We start from the raw sequence: 19,205 nt of genomic DNA, 5'->3' as shown, positions 1-19,205 counted from the left end.
GAGATGAAAGGTGGTGATGAGATGTATCTCTGATTCGTTGCTCTAATACTTGTCTTTATTTTAGCATGACTCGAAGGTATGGCTTTTGATCTAGGAGGAGGTAGAAATGCTACCTTAAAAGCTCTAATATGCTGAATAACTAGAAATGGATAGAGAAAAGATGTGCTAGCAGTACTTAGATGCCTGCCTGTTTGAAAGGAAAACTGGAAAAAAAGTGAGGGAGAGGGGGAACACTGTAAGATTCGTGTTTCCTACTGTGGGAATGGCTGTCTTTTGTTGATGATTATGATTTTGGGTATTTCTGTGGTGTAACAATAGTAACAGACATACTCCCCGAAATATGAAGAAATAGGAGTGATTAAAAGGAATTCTTCTGAGGAAAACAAAGATATTGTTAGAGACCATAGGGAGAGAGAAAGGGGAACTAGCAGGCCTGATAGCTAGTAAATCAGCAAGCCAGGGCTAACAGATTTGTACTGTGAAACAAAACAGAAAGTGAAGTCACACATCTTCCATTCTAGTTACTTTAATGGGAATGTTACCTAGCTTACCTGCACATGAATAAGACCTTCTTTCATTGAATTAAGTCTGTCCTAACTTCACCATGTGAAAGTGAAATTACAATAATTAAACCTCATCAGCTTGAAGCCTCCTCACGAGGCACAATATCCAGTAATCCTACTCAGCTGTTTTCCCTGCGGTTGCCAGAGTTACAGCTGATGAACATTCCTGCATGTTGTTCTTCCTGCAAAGTCTCAAGTGTGTTGCTTCAGACAGAGAGCAGCTCTTTCATAGGTAACTGGAGAGAGACTGAGGGTATTCACAGTACGAACGTGTTTTGTTTCTGAGTATCTGTGTATGCTGATGCTATTTTGATATGGGAGAGTTTGCCTGGCTGGGGAACTTGCTGCAGTGTGAAGCCTGTGTTAGCTTGTGCTTGAATGTGATTTTTGTATTTCATAACAATTATTTAATGGTGGAGTTCCTTTTCGATGCTATTTTAGCATGACATGTTGTGTGTCTTGTAAAAAGGAGGCAAAGATTTAGCTGAAGAGAAGCTCCCTTCTCTTTACACTGTGGAGAGAAGACTGAATTAAAAATAATAAGAGGAGTTAGTCACTAACGTACCAAATAACCAAGTTATCAGTACAGTTGGTATGGAGATTATTCTCTTTTGAAAATACGTATTTTTTTATAGAGAAATTTTGGCACTGAAATCTTAGGCTTAGAGAACAAACTGGCACAGCTAGATCAGTGGCATTCTGAGCTTTCACAATTTTAAGTGTGCCATCATTCTGCCCCCCAAATAAAGCCAGGGGTTTGTAGTAATAGGTGGTTCTTCGAGCTAAATGTATGCATACAGCTGTTTGTTTTCAGGTGTTCCTTTTCCACTCCGAGCCTTCCCAGAACAATGGATGCATCCGTACAAAAAAGTTGACCAATCTTCAGATTTGTTTTGATATTGGACACTGAGATTGTGTTAGTGTCAGCAAAGGGTCCATCTGGATGATTTCTGCAGTGATGGAATTTAAGAAAGGGTCATTCTACACAATGGATTATAATCACACTTCATAATGCCTTCTACACGCTGTGCTGAGGACATTGTATTTCTCTCTATTTGCAGTATTTCATATTAAAGCCTAGGGTTTTGTAGGTGAATGTTTACTTCAGATTCATGTGAGTTGTCCCTATGCTTCAAAAATCCAGTCGAGTGAGGATTGAGTCATTTGTCTCAATGCTTCCTTGTGTTTGAGCTTGCAGGTGCCACGTACAAGCTGTCTTAATTGAATTCTGTTTAACTTCTCTGCATGCTGCCCTGTTAGCCTTTTCACTGTTGTTTTTTACACGCCTTTCTTTGAAGTGTGATCAAATTAAGGGAGAAGTGTCAGTAATATGAGATCTCCCCTGGAGGAATTTGTGGCATCTGACACCCGCAGCCAAGTCTCTCGTGTCCCGGAGACAAGCTGGCATTCGGCTGCTGTGGTATTAACATAATCTGCAGGTAGCATCACCTTTATGTTCAGTAATAAAAGAGGGCACTTGCAGTATTATTCAAATTCTTGACTCTGACATTTATTTAGAAGTATAGTAGTGGTACTGATGAGTATTAATCTGTGTTTTTAAGCATGTTTCTGTAAGATAATCTACCCCAAGATTACAGAAGAAAGTCTTGTTCTGAGCCCTGGTTGCATATGTTCTTGTGTAGGCAGACATTCAGAAAACTTGTTTTGATGTGTTTGTTTGTTGTGTGTATTTGGGATTTTTTTCTTCTAATAGAAACTTCTCTCTACAAAGCCTTCTGTTAGATTAACTTTCCAAACATTCCCCTAATAGCAATGCATTAGAGGAATGTTTGGGGTTGAATTCTGACCTATAAGGTAATAAGAGGCTGTGCTGTTTAAGCAATACAAATTTTGAGATTTCTCATCTTTTTTTTTTCCTCTACCAAGGCACAGCTACAGTTTGAAAACTGGTTTGCTGGTCTGGTGGTTGGTGGCCCTGCACATAGCAGGGGGGTTAGAACTAGATGATCATTGTGGTCCTTTTCAACCTATGATTCTATGAAAAAGGTTTAGACTTGGCTGAATTACTTGCTGTGTAGATCTGTAACCAAGAGCCACTGTAGGTGGATTCGCTGAAGGACTTTAAAACATGGATCCTGAGTTACAGCAAATATTTAACAGTTTCCAGTGCACAGGTGTTGTATGAATGCAACATAGAAATAGGAGTGTTACACAAGTACAACAAGTAGCTGTAATGTAACTGATAAATGCTAACAGCTTATGAATACCTGGCCAATTGGGAGAAGAACCTGGTAAAAGGAAGCACCTACTTGGCATCTGAGAAATATCAGCAGACACAGAATTAGTGCTTTTCTTCTTGCTGTTCTTTGTTGTTTCCAGATAATGTTACAGTACATAAAATCCTGTGTTGTAGTAAAAAGAAATTGGTAAACTGCATTTAAACAACTAACAGATGACTTCAAAGATGAACAGCAGCTTCACTTTGGCAGGAGTTCTCAAACTGCCCTGTGTTGAGCTGTTTGTTTAACTTCTCTTAACCTGGAAGTCGAGCTGCAGTACCAGCCAAGCGAGTGGCCAAGCCTGGTCTGCTTGTCTGCTTGGGCCTGTTGCCTTGCTGGAGTCAGTGGCAATTCTCAGGTAATTCAGGATAACAACTTGGTAATTTTGGCATGATCTCAGTCACAAAATGACTTACTTGAATGTATAAGACTGTCTGAGATAACAAAAAGACTGTCATTGAGAAAAATAGAACATAGGACAACAACAAAACAGAGCGCTAAAACTTTTTTTTCATATTTTCTTTTTTAGCAAGAGGATTTCTTGTCCTTGACAAGATACGATGTTTTAATCTTTCATGTGCCAGCCTTAAGAGTTTTCCCCATTGTTCTTCCCATCAAAGCACATTAATAATCCTTTTAACCAGAATGAAGCTCGTAATCAGCACACTGTGCAAACTCAATGGCCCTGGCCTTGATCTGACTGCGCTTACAGCAAAATGCATCCGCATACTTCCTGGCTGCTCTGGCCGCGGGGCATCAGGAACTTCCTGGTTCTTCTGGACATTAAGCTCAAGAGCGACTGAACATGGCTCGCAGGTAAATACATTCTCTTCCCTAGGAGAGGTCATCCACCTCAGGATAACCGTGTAGTTTGTGGATCATGCTGGTCCGTGGTATTTCTGTGATAGCAGTCTGCTATACGCAGGTAAGGAAGCTATTTCTCTAGACCATACTGCAGTAAGCTGAATGGAAAGTTCGACAAACTTAATAAGAAACCAGTTGCATCTGTGGAATTGATATGTAGCCAAGGCACGCTGGAATCTGCAGTTCTGCTTCCTGTGCTCTGCTGTACAGCTCTGTCAGTATACAAAGCTGTAGTCTCTTGGTCCTCAATTTATCAGCCTAACACCTGTCTGATACTTACAAAAATGGAAGTTCTCTTTTGTGAATTTCTGTCACAAGTAATCCAAAACCTGAATTTCATCAGTTCTGCTGGTGCATTTACTGCACATAGCAGTAATTACCTGAGATAAAAAATCTGCTGTACTTTGACTCCCATTGATGGCGAAGCTCATTACACACCCCCATTATAATTATTACTCTCTTTATGTATACCTTGTTAAACTTCAAAAGCAGGCATCCTAGGGATGCTGTTTTAAGAAACTATTCAAGGGTGAATTATGTAAGACACTAACAGTATGTTCCTTCTGTATCACTTCAAATCTTATAAAATTTGGGATACGTAATCATCAGAATATTATAAATAATATTCTAATGCAGCTCTGTTACTTCCCCAGTATGCATTATCTTCACGAGCACAATTTATCTCTGAGAGTAGCCATATTAAGGGCAAATCAGGTGTACGAGCCATGCCAACTAGCAAGTGGCATCTCCACTAGTGATGTTCAAGTAATTGCACAGCCTGCAAATTGTAGCAAGGGCAAGGGGCAGCCTGCAGAGGTAGTAATACAACTAACAGCTAAGAAAGATCATGCTGTCCCTCAGATTATGGTAGTTGCTAACCTGCTACACTGAAGCTGTGTTGTTCAAAGCACAGACTCTCAATTTTGGTCTGTGACACGGTAGGGCAACCCGGAGCCAAAGAGATGCTAAGAGTCCTGCATGTGGTGTTCCATGAGTTGCACCTCTTTCTTCGGCAGCTGTCCAGTTGCATGAAAGAAGTAATGCACATCTACACTAGACTATTCCATTTCAGTGCTGAAACAGCTTCACTTCCATTGTTGGACATATGAAAGCCTGTTTTTCTAGGAAGACTGTATTTCTGATGAACAAAATGGCTCTTTAAATACTGGATTGTGAAGTGAATCACAGCTCACAAAATGAGCTTTACTTAATGGCAGGATAAGACTTTTTGCATCAGTTTGGATGGTGAAGCAAAGGCATTTCACCTTTAGGCATCCATACTAACAGAGAATATGCTGTTAAAATGATATACTTTTTGGCACATTTATAACCCTAATTAATGTGTATAGGAATTGTGCATGTCTGAGGGTGGTTTTTGCAAGTAACAGGCTGTACATGTGCTGCAAGAAATGGAACAAACTTGACAGCTATATTGATGCAGGTCTTACAAAACCAAAGCTCTGTTTAACTTGTGGTGGAATTAACTGTACAGAGAGTGTTAAAAGCAAATTATGTCAAATTAAATGGAGTTACACACATTCTGAGTATGCCTCAGAAATCTGGTGGGTGAAAAAGAGACATCTATTATTGTTTGTTTGTTTTTACTGACCATATTTTGACCAAATTTTAGTATGCTCAGGTGTTGTTTGTTTGCCCCCCCTCCTCCCCCAGACACACTAGAATAGCAGTATTTATTTGTGCTCTCGCCCTCTTGTTAAATAGGAGAAACAGTGAAGCTTAGTGGACTGAGTGAAAGCAGCAGGGAGAATTCTGGATGCTTGCTGTGCATCCTAGGTGTAATAGTGAGGCCAAACTGTTTATGGGGTGAGCCCAGGCCTATTTAGGAGTCAAAGCTTCCCATTCTCAAAAATTGTCGTCTTTAGACTTGTCTTGTATTCTAGTACTCGTACAACCTGGAAATATTTGTGTGTTCATGCACACCGCCTCTGGCAATTTAAGTAACAGTTATTTCAGTTAAACACCTTACTTTCAGGCACAATGAAAAGACTGATGATAGTTTGACTCAGTAGAAATTTTAGACAGCGTATTAAATATTTAAACAAATTGGTCTGCTAATGGCTGAGAGAAGCATCTAGTGTGCATCACCTGCTGGCGATGATACCAGAATACTGCAGGGATTCCTTTTAAATATGCAAATAAGTTACTCTGTTTCTGCTGCTCATTGTGGGTGTGGAAGACTTGATATTTCGTTGTTGTTGCAAGAGCCATTAAAAAAATGGAGGCGGGAGGCATGAAGTAAAATACCTGTAGATGGTCCTGGTCTTTATTGCTGCATTTAAGAACAGAGGGGAAAAAAACAAAAAACAAAAAACAAAAAACAAAACAGCCCTGAAGTTACTGTTTTGTTGGTTTGGGGTGTTTTTGTTTTGTATTTTTTTTTTAAAGGAAAAACATTTAAAGCCTCTGGAATGGTAAACTGACCTTTGTACACAGGTATGCATAACCAAACAGTAGCTGTTCATTTCTACTTGTTCACTGTGTTTTCCATTAAAATATTGTGAATTTTTTCTACTGTCTTATGCTCATATCTTATTTAGAGGTAGAAGAGGTAGAGATTTTACTTTGTTCTACCAAGTTCCCACCGACTAGTGCACAACAGCACATAGCGTGTGGAGTAGGGATCTCAAGACATAGAACCTGGAAAGCTGGAAGCACCCTGGCATGAGCTGAGGTCTGTTCTACCAGCAGAAAACAAGGAGAGTTTTAGGCCATTTAGTGCAGAGTGTTCGTAGACTTGAAAGGATGTTTTGTGACTGAACGCTGCTTCCTGTGCTGTGACAGAAAGGTGGCTGGAACATGCTGAGCACGTTTCCTGGTTTGTCAGGATGTCTCTGAAGGCAGAGGAAGGATCAGAGTTTTCTAAATACGCCAATGCCTAAAAAAAAAGTGAAATAAGTTTTGGATGACTGGCAAACACATTGCAGTCCTTCTGTTTTGCATTCTTATGAGTTTAGAATTTTTGTTCCAAGAGTACTATTTTGTTGAGAAACAACATTAAAAAAGGTGCTGTACAACGTATCTGGAAACATTTAGAAGCAGAGCTGCATAGCTGGATACTGAGTGGATTATTGGCATGCTGCTTATTAGGTAAAACTTACTGTTCTCTGAAAAGTATCCAGAATTATGAACAGTGATTCCAGTGTAGAAAAGGAAGAGTGGTAACAGGTCTGCACTGCTGTTCAATTCGATGTTTCACAGCTGAAACAGGGAATGAACCTGTCCAAAATCTTCTCTGTGCTTAGGAGTAGTTTCAATACAAATCTTCAAACAGATCTTGTGGTCTTAAATATTTGATTTGTGCACTTGAGAAATGAATAGTTTTGTAATATCCGAGCAAAATCCATCCATACTTCATCTAAAGATGGCAACAAATGAACGCGTTCTCTCAGACGAAGTACAAACTGCTTGGGTCAGTGTTTTAAAGAAAAGTCTGCTACCTGCTTCTATTTCTTGTTCTGTAAGAAGAAACAAAAGCACTGCAGTACATTCATCTAACGGTGTCTTACAGTGAAATGGACTTAGAAATAAAACTATATTTTTCATTGAATTTGGAGCACGTTTTAAAAAATCAAATGCAGAGTGTGGCTTTGTGTTGTTTGCTTGGGTTTTCTTCTCTTTTTTGGAAACGCAAATTGCTATTTAACACTCGAGTAACACCAGTGGTTTTTTTTGTTGTTGTTGCTTTTGTTGTTATGCATCCCAAACTATTTAAGCTTGAAATTCTACTGAGTTTGAATTCTTTTGTAGCATTCATGCACTTTCATCAGAGGAGCTGATAGCAGGTGCTTGGAGGACAGTTCAGAATTTATATGTTGAGGTTTGAGTAATGCTGATTCTTTTACAAGCAGGCACCATACAATTAGATCTCTGTGAATCTGGAGGAAACACAACTGTCAGTGCAGCAGGAAAGCAGTGCTTAAGGAATCTAATCTCAGGCTGTCCATGGAAATCTGCTTAAGATACAAATGCTGTGTTCTTGAATACTCCTTATGTAGAACATGAACAAATACTAAAAACTAGTTTTTCTTCATAGGGATACCTGTGTTTTAACTTGAGTTGTATTCTAATTTCCTTTGTGTATAATCGTGAGAATTCTAGGTGAGCTTTTTCTTTTTTTTTCTTTTAAGAACAGAAATTTATTGGCAGGAATTTGTGTTGGGCTTTTACTGTAGGGTAAAGTAACTTCTTTGCCAGCTGGTGAGAATTACTTGAACAGTATAAAAATACACACTCTGGGGAGAATTGATGACGTTATAATTCTGTCTGAAGAGCCATACTGGACTCACCAGAAGCCTGAAGGCTTGAAGTGCTGTTTGAGAAAGAACAGCTTTTCATTTTCGAGGCAGCACATACCCCCCTGACAATTAATGGGCCAGACATGGCTGCAGTAAGGCCTCTGTAGGTTTTAGAAGGTGAAAGATGAGCAGGAAAATTTTTATCTTCAATTGTTTCTTGGACACCCAAAGCTAATATTGTTCCATCTCACTAAGATTCATTAAACAAGCCATCTCCAAAGATCAGATTTATTTAGCCATTATTGAATTATGCCAGCTCTTATAAAATATGAGGCTAAGACACACCAAAAGGTGATTTTGTAAATAGAGCCCATTCCATTTCTATTGTATAAACAGAGCTTGGTGTCACAGATCCATGTGCTTGCATGCTGCAGTTGTCTCACTACTGAAGTACGCCAAATAAGGGCTCAGAAAAGGGAGTGTTTAGCTTTTCAGGTACTGAGTGAGATCACCAACTGGTCAGATGAATTTATTTGACTACTTCTTGCCTGATAGCAAAGCCTTCCGTAAAGCTTCATGCTGTAGAAATGTTTCTGTTATTTTAAACCTTAAGAGGATTTGCTATTGATTCCATTTCCAGTGGATTCCCAGTTCCTAGGGCATAAATAAGAATTAATAATTTTGAAATAGGTGATTGTCTCTTGTATGAGGAAAACATAGTTTTGCTGGTTTAGGACTTACATATAGAATATGTGTGTATGTAAATACATTATCGAGCCCTCAGAGAGTTACTAAAAGGGTGCACTTAAACCATGTTTCAAAGTAACATCCTTGCTTACTGCTGCAACTAGTTACTGTGTTATTTAGATTGCATGGCCATAGGAGTTTTAGGGGCAACCAGGTCCTTTCGTGCAACTTGTCCTTCTAAGGTACTACAGAAACACAGAGTCTGCTTCTGTTGACATTGAAATCCAAATAACTGACAGAAGGTTCCAGAGTTAGGATTCTTAGATGAGCCCCTGCCTCTGCAATGGAGTGGAATGAAATACCCTAGGACAGCAATCCCACGTAGCACCCAACCGAGCAGTTCATGTTCAGGTCTGGTACATTCAAGTCAGAGAATGCCCCAAGTTTTGGGAGTGTGTTTTAGAACCTAGAATTGGCTGGTAAGGTTTGGGTCAGGCCTGCTGGGATCCCTCAATAAAGCTGCACGCTGATTGTATATTCACTGCAGTTTATGCATGTAAAGAAAAAAGTATTTCCTCTGTGCTTAGAAGATAAGATGTATCCCATCAGCAGTTTTGACTCCAAAAGTAAGTTTTCAGCAAGTAACATCTGTTGTGTCAGGGTGGAATCCAAGTTGCACACAGGAATATAAAAGCTAGTTGTTTTCTCCAATTTTCCACCCATTTTGAAAGAAAAAAGGCAGAAAAATGTTTTTAATGTTTTCAATCAGTTATATTTGTTTAGGTATCTTTGATGTGTTTCCATACATTAATATAATTGTCTTTATATTTTAATATAAAGTTTAAAAGCTAATCCTATTTAACTTGCGTAGCAGAAGCTGTGTGGGTATTCATCTTGGCCAGGGAAAATGTGATCTGGGACTACCGACTTGCCATGATTTGCTGTTGGAGATGAGAATCTGTTGCCATGCCACATGAATGTAGAGCACGGAGCACGCAGAGCAGTCTGATCACAAGCAGCTTTTCAGCTCTGCAGCAGAGAAACCTGCTTTTTGAGCAAGGAGGTTTATGGGATGCCGTGACAGTGTGAAGCCTGGTTTTTCTGCTGAGGTCACTAGCAGGAGGGCAGCCACAGCCAGCTTGTTTTCAGTGAGGAGGGCTGTTACCTCCCACAGACGTACACGGGGTGCAGCTGCCAGAGCTACATCTGCACTGCTGGTTCAGCGCCTGTCAGGTGGGCTGGAACATGGCAGCCCATGAGCTGTTGATGTCAGTGCTTTGCAGGCCTTGCTGAGGTACCTTAGACTACCAAGGCTGTGATTAACAGCTCCTTGTCTGCTGAAATGTGAAACTTCTATTAATTCAGTGAGGGTCATCAATAGTTCACAGGCTCCTTTTGAGCACACAACCCAAGTGTCTGAAAAGCTTTTATTATTATTACATTGGCTGCTCCAAAAGCAATGCCTCTTATTTTGATGGAAGCTAAAACAAAGAGTACAATAACACTATTTGGTAGAGCAAATCCTCAGCTACAGAACACTACTTTTCAACAGTCACCACCACTAGCTTGGCATTTTCGCCATCAGTGAACAAGAGCCTGCATGCCATGCTCATAAAAGCGACCCATTGCTATTTTTCTCTCACTTTTCTGGTTTGGTCTGTTCCCTTCACGCTGTGTGGGAGTTCTGTTTTTCTCTTCCATATCCCCTATATTGTGATTCTGAAGAGATATGGAAAAGGGAACAAGCACACAGATCCTTGCCTTGCCTATTCTCACTTCCAAACATTAAGTTTTGCAATTTCATATGGTGTAGCAGTTGCACGGCTGTAAGCTGTGTTTCTCTGCTTCAAATGATAACCAGCTGACAATAGTGAAATGAAACTAAGAGAAAATTTAATACATTCTCAATAACTGCTTTTCTGTAATCCAATTTTAGAAATGTGCTCCTTACTGAAGTCCAAGCAATTGTCAGGATTCAAGGAAAGCAAGCTGTAACGAATTTATGTAAATATGAATAAACCCAGCACCCACTGAGGAACTTCCCACATCAGTCAGTCACTTCACAATTTCATTTCACTGTGTTCCTGCAGTGTTTTATATATATTTTTAAAAACTGCTGAGGTGTTAATAGTGTATTTGAAGAAATCTGAGTTGTCTGAGTTCAAAAGTGTAATTCGGTTTTCTGAGAAAAAGGAAGTTAAAAAGTTTCTGACCATTTCTAGACTGCCTAACCTTATTACTACAACCTTAGTTTTCCTTCTCTTTCTCTATTATTTGACAACTTCTATTGTCCTTTATTTAGTTTGCAAGCTATGTTAGAGCTAGGAACATCTCTTTTGATCTGTGATGTCTCTAGTGCACTTCTGGGCATAATTATAATCATAAAAATCTTTGAAACCTTTCTACCTGATATCTTGTTATCACTGGAGTTGAGATGTTCTATACTGGCACCATAAAAAAAAATTAAGGTCTTTTTTTAGCCTTCAAACACTTAGAATATAATAAAAACAACCAAGTGAGGCTATGTTTTACCTCTTTGTAGTCATATAAAAAAATATACTGTCTCACTGCAGTATTTTAAATTCTCCCTTAATCCCTCAAGCCCCTATGAATAAAGCATTGGATTACCAAATAATATCCACCATCAGGAGGAATTAGGCACTTTAGCTTTGGGTTCCATCTGAACCACTGCATCAGGAGAAACGTTACTGACGTCATGTTTTCCAAGGTGCAGCTGACTCACGTGGTGCATTTCCCCCACCCTTCAAGACTTTGCAGAGATGGTAAGACATGTTTCTTATGATTCTCTCTCGTCTCTTTGGGTTGCCTTAAGGCACCACCAAGCATATGGTTTTGCAGCTAAGAAATAAGTAGGAAACTAAGTTCCTATTCATGTGTGCCAGCGAGTTCTGCAACAGAGCTGTGGCAAACTGCAATTTCCTTCATCTATAAGATTTATTAATCAGAATACCATTTTACTTCCAAGACGACTGCTTTTTAATTAGGGTCCTGGTGTGCCAATGTCTTCTATCTGTAATACTGAAGAATTAACTAAAGGACATCCCCTTCTCCATTCCCCATTCCTTCCCATCACCATTCCCTCCTCCTTTTTCTCCAAATATCGATTTTAAAATGTGCTCTGGTACCAGAGCTTTTGTAGTGCTGTACCATTTGTTGTGAGAATACTATTAGGACTCATAGCATAAAGTGGATAGCATGCATCCCTGCTGCCTCTGCACTACAGCTGGGCTAGCACCTGGGCAAAAACTGTCCAGCAGATCTCCCATGATTTTCAAAGGTGCCATCCTTGTGTAAGGCACAGGAGGGGTAAGAGTCACCATGCAGCCTTGAACCATCACTTAATCCTTAGTGTTGACAAGAAGTTACATTCTTGCTAAATGTTTTTTAAAACAGATTTCAGTTTTAATTGATTTGCTTTGTGGCACTTGCTGTGCCACAGAATTTCTATTTACATTAATTTTCTTCCTTTTTTTAACTAATACATACGGTAGTATGCCTGTAGTTAGATTTAGTATGTTGATGAATAATTGTTTTTCTGAGGCCATTCTGGCTGAACGTTCTTTGGTTTTCTGTTTGCTGCTGATGTTGTAATTTATTGATGCTGCAGTCCATAACAGAACCTGCATGAGGTATCTTGGCTCAATTTTTCCTGCACCGCATCACCAAAAAGGTGTTGACTGTTCTACAAACTGTCATTTGATGTCATGTTTCCCTAGGAGCTGTAACACCCTGTCATTGTATACTTCAGAAAATATCTATCTGCAGAAGATGTCATCAGGCATATTGTTATGAATCTGTTGTAGTTCTGCTTTTTTCTTTTTGTCCCTGGCATGTGATTTTAAAACAGCAAAGGTCAAATTGACATTACAGTCTGCAACCCAACTGTGCTTCTGACCATAAAGGTCATTCGCTTGCAAGTTGGAATGTGAGGTTTGCAGTCCACCCTCTCTTCATGTACCCCAGCCAGCAGTGTTCTCTGTATCCTTGGGACTGCTGTAAAGAAGAAACCTTCCCGTCCGTGCAGTGATTATGTAAATCATCAGGGATTTTAGAAAGCTTTCTAAGCAGTACAAGAGAATAACTTCTTTACAGTCTCTTACAGTTTTCCTTGTGTAATAGTAATTACATAATTGCACAGGGTTGAAGTTATTTTTAACATGTGATTTGTAGATGCCAGAATCTCTTTTGAGGAGTCCTATAAAGAGACATAAAAATCCTTCAGAAAAATGCATCTGCTAGGCTTCTGCTTATTATCAACACTATAAAATGCCTTTGCTAAGTAGTAAATGCCAAGCATTTGTTATTTGGCACTTGATTAGTCACTTTTTTATTTCAACTCAAAACACGTATAAGATTGTGAAAATTATGCTAAGCTAATCATTAAGAAGAAAAATCTTCTTTAATCCAACTTTTGCAATTTCCATCTAGATAATACCACCAGGGCAAAACACACAGGGCCATACATCCTAGTAAACAGGCCCATCTGCCTGTTGTTAGCAGGATGTGCTACTGACTGTGAGCAACTGTCCAGCTGCTGTTGTGGCATTCAGGTACCAGCTGCTTGCTTTCACTTTTGAAGACTTTCATCGTCTTATCCCCTCCCAACTTGCTTTTTCTCATTCTGTTTCAGCACTGATTCCTGTCATCAGTCTGTGTTACGAGCCCCTGACACTACCTAACTGTATTTTTCAGATTAACACTTACTGCTTTTCCCAGGGCTGCCTTTCACAGAAGAAATTTCTGCAAAATTAACTCATCTTCAGCTATTTCTTTATTAAAGTCCTTTTTTTATTCCATCGTGCCTACCAGAAATGAATGGCTGCAAATCTGATGTCCTCAGACTGTGATCAGTCTAAATTCCCTTTCAGCAGGGCTGGAGGAAGGATTTTCTTATCATCATTAAACAAAAATGTGTGTGGTAAAAAGAGAGTTAGCTAAGCTATGTATTTGAATGCACTATCTGTCACTGCTGACCTGTACAGTACACTCTGGGTAGGCAGTCTGGCACTGCATATGTACCACAATGAACAGCATGCTGCCCGCAGGAACATAAATCATTGCGAGGGCTTAGTTTGAAGGAGCGGAAATCTAAAAGGTGACAGAAAACAGAGGAATTGCATTTTTTTCTGATACTGAGGCAGCACTGCTTTATAACACTGTATCCTCTTTGTTCTATCACTGATTTATTTGCCACTAGCTAGAAATAGAAATGTCCATCTGTCTCCATGTGCCCTGCAGAGTATTTAAAGTACGCATCAAACCATTTTCCTGAATCTGGCTCTCTGAAAGCCCCAGATTTTAATTGAACTTATGCTAATAAACATTTTCTTGGAATTTTCATCGCTCCAAGATGTTAAAATTGAAGAAGAGCTTTAAAGCATGGTCCAGTATTCATTCTCCCACTTTCTTATTTGGTGAATGGTTGTCATTCAGTGCATGCTAAGTTTTATTCCTGATAAATGAGAATTCTGCCTTCACTGGTCACTCTGCTGTTGAAGAGAACAGTTCATTATAAAACTGCCTTTTTTAACTTTCTCGCTTTCTTTTGTGCTTCTGCAGAGTGCTTGATAAGTGATCGAGCTGCTTTGCTTTTTGTACTTCCATTCTTTCCTTTTCTTGTTGCTCTTACTGGATACTGTCACAGTTCTGTTTGAGGAGAGTGACACTGTGTTAATTGGTGATGGTATTGTCAAGGTTCATGAAGTTTGATTTATATGGTTATGCGTTTAGTAAAGAAACATTTACATTTCACGTTATCAAAACATTATACAATCTTTAAGGTTATTTCAATGACTTGTATATACAGCTTATATGTATTTTTATACTGCTGAGCTTCCTTTACAAGGCCCCCAACATTTCAATGCCTTTGGTTAGCGATGGCATTTGTGACTACTGCAAATATTGCACCTGGTATGATAGTGCCTGAAAGACATTCTCTATCTTCAGAGGAAAGAAGTGAAACTGTTTGGTTTTTCATTTTTTTCGTCTTGTTGTTTTTAATTTTTTATATTCAGTTAGTGTTGTTTTATTCAAAGCTGAAAACTGGAATTTAAAAACAATGCCATAAACTAAGATAGTTTAAGTTTTGCTTAAGCATGCACCAAATAATGGAAACACAGAATACGTAAGAAGTCTGCAGGCAATCTTGTTCCATGTTTTTGTGGACTGTGTAACACTGAACTGTAGTTCTAAGCATACAGTGAGAGTAAAATACCTAAGTATTAAAGCAAAGTAGTTTGACTGCTTTTACTACACTGAATGTTAAATATTTGAAGCCATACTCAACTGTAGGAAGTGTTAGAATTAAGTCAAACCATTTTGTTGCGAAGTGCAGCAAAGCAAACCATTTTCATAGCAGTTGTAGCTTTTGCTCTTGAATGCATTTTTTCCCAAGAACTCTGGCAATTTATGTAAGCTTAACTTCAGTGATGATATACGAGCTGCCCAGAGACAGCTGCTCCACTGCTGGTAAGGACTTGAAGCCAGCTGATACCAATAAATGAATATCAACATGAATGGATGAAAGACACTCCAAAGTATATATTTCAATTTAAGGCTTAGATTTGTAGTAGAAATGTCCTCTGTGACAGCATGAGTCCTGTGCTTGATCGGTGTACTGAAATACATAGGTAACTCCAAAAGTAATGCCTCCTATTTATTTCCATGGAAAGTACAACAGATACAAAGAGCATAATAACACTATGTGATAGAGCAGATTCTCAGCCACAAGACACGACTTTACAAAATAGTTATGCCAGTAGCTATTCATTTTTGCCAGCAATGAACAAGAGCCTGCATGCTGCACTCATAAAAATGTGCACCATCAGAGGTGGCCACTATTTCTGTTGCCACTGCTGCAATGCACCACCCAGTGCCTTGCTGTGCTCACATCCCCCATTCACTCCCGAGCATCAGTGAAATGTCAGTGGGTGCCATTTTTTCTGCACTGAGGAATTCAGTTCCTCTCTGTTGCTTCAAGTGCATTTTTACATCAGACGCCATGCTATCATACTGCCCCTCTGCTGCCATCTGTCTCATGGCAACAAAATGGAAAAGGATATTGGTGGGAAGGTTCAACTTCTACTGAAGTACCAACATCTACCTCTGGCATCCTGGGCCAACATAATAAAACAGGGAGCATTACTTTCAGAGCATCTCTCATAATTTACAGAAATACCAGTCTCTCATGGTTGGAGTTGCTCTAGATCCATGGTCTGTACAACTGCTGAAAATTCTAAATTAAATAAAAAAGGGAAATAATTTAAACTGTACGGAATACCAGTATGAGAAAATTTGCTTTAAACTTTTAGTAACTGTTACATATGCATTATGTCTCTTGTTTTTACAGATTTTCTTTTTGTCTCTGGAGCATTTCGTTATGGCAGCGTGCAGTGAACAATGACATGCTCTGACAAATACAGATGCCAAAAAGCCAAACAGAAACCGTGGCCTTCTTTTCTTTCTACTGCAACACAGTGAAATGGTGCTCTTACAGTTTTGTTATTGACTCTTACTGGAAAAAACAAACTTCTGACTGGACCTTTTTTTCCCCAAACCTCTCCCAGTGTTGCTATGGATGCTTGACACAGTGACACCATGTAGTAGGCCCTGAATTGTTGTCATAACTAAGTTGCAATGGTTTTATATACTTCCCCATTTCCCAACAGCTTTCTGTCAGTTCTGCATTCCTTTTCCTGGGGCCTAATTTTCCCATGTTACTGGTTTGCAGATAGGCTTGTGGCCTCTTTTGTTCCAACTACCTATGAAAAGCGTCAAAGAGCAGACGATCCATGCTATTTCCATGCACTCTGCATCATTATCACCACTCCCATCTACCTGGCGCTGCTGGTGGCCTCTCTTCCTTTTGCTCTGATAGGCTTCTTGTTATGGTCCCCTCTCCAGTCAGCCAGAAGGCCATATATCTACTCCAGACTAAAAGACAAGAGCCATGCCAATGGAGCCGCGCTGCTCAGTGAGTGGAAGGCTGCAGGGAATGGGAAAAGCTTTTGCTTTGGCAGTGCCAACGTTTGCCTGCTGCCAGATTCTCTGGCAAGATTTAATAATGTTTTCAACACACAGGCTAGGGCTAAAGAGATTGGCCGAAGGATCCGAAATGGGGCAAGCAGACCACAGATCAAAATATATATAGATTCTCCTACCAACACATCCATAAGTGCAGCGAGTTTCAGCAGCTTGGTGTCCCCCCAGGGTGGAGATAGCACTAATCGTACTGTTAACGCTGGCATGAAAAGGACAACATCAATGGAGTACAAAGGAGACAATTCTGGCTCCAACAACAGTGAGGATGGTAGAGATGATAAAGCTGGATCTGGAGAGCCAAATGAAGGAGAGGAAAATACTTGCATTGTCCGCATAAACGGAGAGGATAACGGCCACATGTCAGACATAGAAACAGACATTGTCAATGGTCAGGCTAATGCCAGCGGCACGGCAGAACACTCGCTGGAAGGCGACACAGAGATCTCAAAAACGCCTAACCACAAACAGAAGGATGGAGATTCCGGCAGTTTAGACAGCTACTCTGCCTCAAGAGAGTCACTGGTTAAGGTTCGTGTTGGAGATGGGACAGTGGACCAAAGCACTGTTAACAACAAGCTCCTCTATAAAGCTTCAATCATGAAGAAGACTTCAGTACGGAAAAAGAAACATATGGATGAGACCTTTGATCATGAGATCTCTGCTTTCTTCCCTGCCAACTTGGACTTTCTGTGTTTGCAGGAAGTGTTTGACAAAAGAGCTGCAGAGAAATTGAAAGAGCAGCTTCATCACTATTTTGAATACATTGTCTATGATGTTGGGGTCTACGGTTGCCATGCCTGCTGTAGCTTTAAGTTTGTGAACAGTGGTCTACTTTTTGCCAGCCGCTATCCTGTTATGGATGCTGCCTATCACTGTTATCCCAATGGAAGAGGAACGGACTCCTTGGCTTCCAAGGGAGCCTTGTTTCTCAAGGTAAGAGCTTTTTTTTTTTTCTTGAAGCCATAAATATTGACTCCACACATGTGACGAGTTATGCTATTTTCTCTCAGTCGTTTCTGTTTAAAGAAAGCAATTTTCAGGTCTAGATTACCTGATATAACTGATTTATAAGTTTTGTGGCCTAGATAAAATGTCGAAGTGTTGGACGTGCATGGAATAATGAGGGAGGTAAGACCAGAGTATAATTTTAAGCACCAAAATTTGAAGTAATTTTTGTGGAATTTTAGTTTCCTTTTCCAAAAACCTCATCAATAAAATGCACTTGTTCTAAATGTCATAACACAAGTACAGCACAGTGGGCATTACTGTCAGATGCTAGGCCATGTGTTCTGTGTTACTGTGAGTTGCATAAAAAAGCAAGTATTAGCTCTCGCGTTCTTTGATAATAGTATGTGGCATAAACAAAAGCCTGTTTATATCTGAATATACAGGTTTTCCAAAAAGTTGGATCTAAATGATCTGTACTGTACTCTTTTTACAACCAGATGAAGTTTATTCTTTCATCATGAAGTGCTGTGTGCAAAAAACACGTGTGTTGTGCAGTATACCAGGGTAAGAAAGACTGTCCTTCAGCATATGCATATATTATGGATTAAGAGATTAAAAACAATCTGCCTTCAGCTGCCTGTTGCTGAGTCAATGATTTGTTACCCTTCTAGGCACACAGTAATGTCTCCATTTCTTTTGCAGAAAATTAAGCCTCTTTTAAAAATTCCACTGGGATGATGAACTTAATTAGGGATTCAAGTTGTTAAATAATGTTACAGTTAAGCAGGGAATAGGGACCAATTAATATGAAGATTCAACGATGACTACTATCTCTTAAATATCACAAAACTCTGTCCCAGCTAAGAGACTGTTTTACCTTGGATCTGTGTCATTCTGAGTTACTGCATCTTATACATAAAATACTGTTAATTTTGAGCTGAGTGTGTCCTGATACAAAATGGCTTTTTCTGAATTGTACGTTGGTATGAGTAATCAGTTCCTTCTTTGATCAAAAAAGAAAAATAAGTAAGAACGATCTATTTTAGCTTTGAAACAAAATTGGTTTGAAGGTTGTTGTTCTTGATGTAGTGCTTAATCTAACTGCATGTGTGTGGAGTCCTGAGACAAAAGCTACAATAAGCAAAAAGCCTGGTTTGTTTTTGAAGTCACTGAGAATCGATTCCTTCACTTCAGAATTTTTCAAGTCTTACAGGGGGACAGCAGCAAGCTAACCACGATCATACAGTGAGGGTGGAGAATCAAAGGGTCCTTCTGGCCAGTACTTCGCTGTTCTAAACAGGCAGCTTTTATCACTGCTTTTAGATACTTCTTTTACTGGCCAAGGACAGCTCATGCATTACCTTCTACGTATGTGCTGTAATCTAATCCTACATTAGAGTTTATCTTGGTGTGATTTCGAGGATAGCAATACAGCCTTGCAAAAATACACCATCGTCCTAAGTGCCTCGCATTTAGTAGTGGCATGGTGTTAATTGTCTCTGACCTGTGCAAATTCTTTAAGTTTATATTCTGGTGGAAAGCACAGCGCTCCTATTTCTGGAGTAGGAAATGTATTACTTGAATAC

General features: G+C 39.5%; 1 protein-coding gene across 1 annotated transcript in view; it reads left to right on the top strand.

The window, feature by feature from the left end:
• The first annotated feature begins 717 nt into the window (after positions 1 to 717).
• Positions 718 to 19,205, top strand: part of SMPD3 (sphingomyelin phosphodiesterase 3) — a 50,981-nt gene continuing 32,493 nt past the window's right edge. The window contains exons 1-2 of the mRNA XM_010717823.3: positions 718 to 795; positions 15,980 to 17,604. Coding sequence (XP_010716125.1) covers positions 16,267 to 17,604 — 1,338 coding nt within the window. The 5' untranslated portion in view covers positions 718 to 795; positions 15,980 to 16,266. The remainder of the gene's footprint in view (positions 796 to 15,979; positions 17,605 to 19,205) is intronic.

Source organism: Meleagris gallopavo, chromosome 13 (assembly GCF_000146605.3).
Source record: "Meleagris gallopavo isolate NT-WF06-2002-E0010 breed Aviagen turkey brand Nicholas breeding stock chromosome 13, Turkey_5.1, whole genome shotgun sequence".
In the NCBI taxonomy this organism is placed as follows: Eukaryota; Metazoa; Chordata; class Aves; order Galliformes; family Phasianidae; genus Meleagris; species Meleagris gallopavo.
The sequence above is the reverse complement of the archived record's forward strand: the minus strand, read 5'-3'. Positions and strand labels throughout refer to the sequence as shown.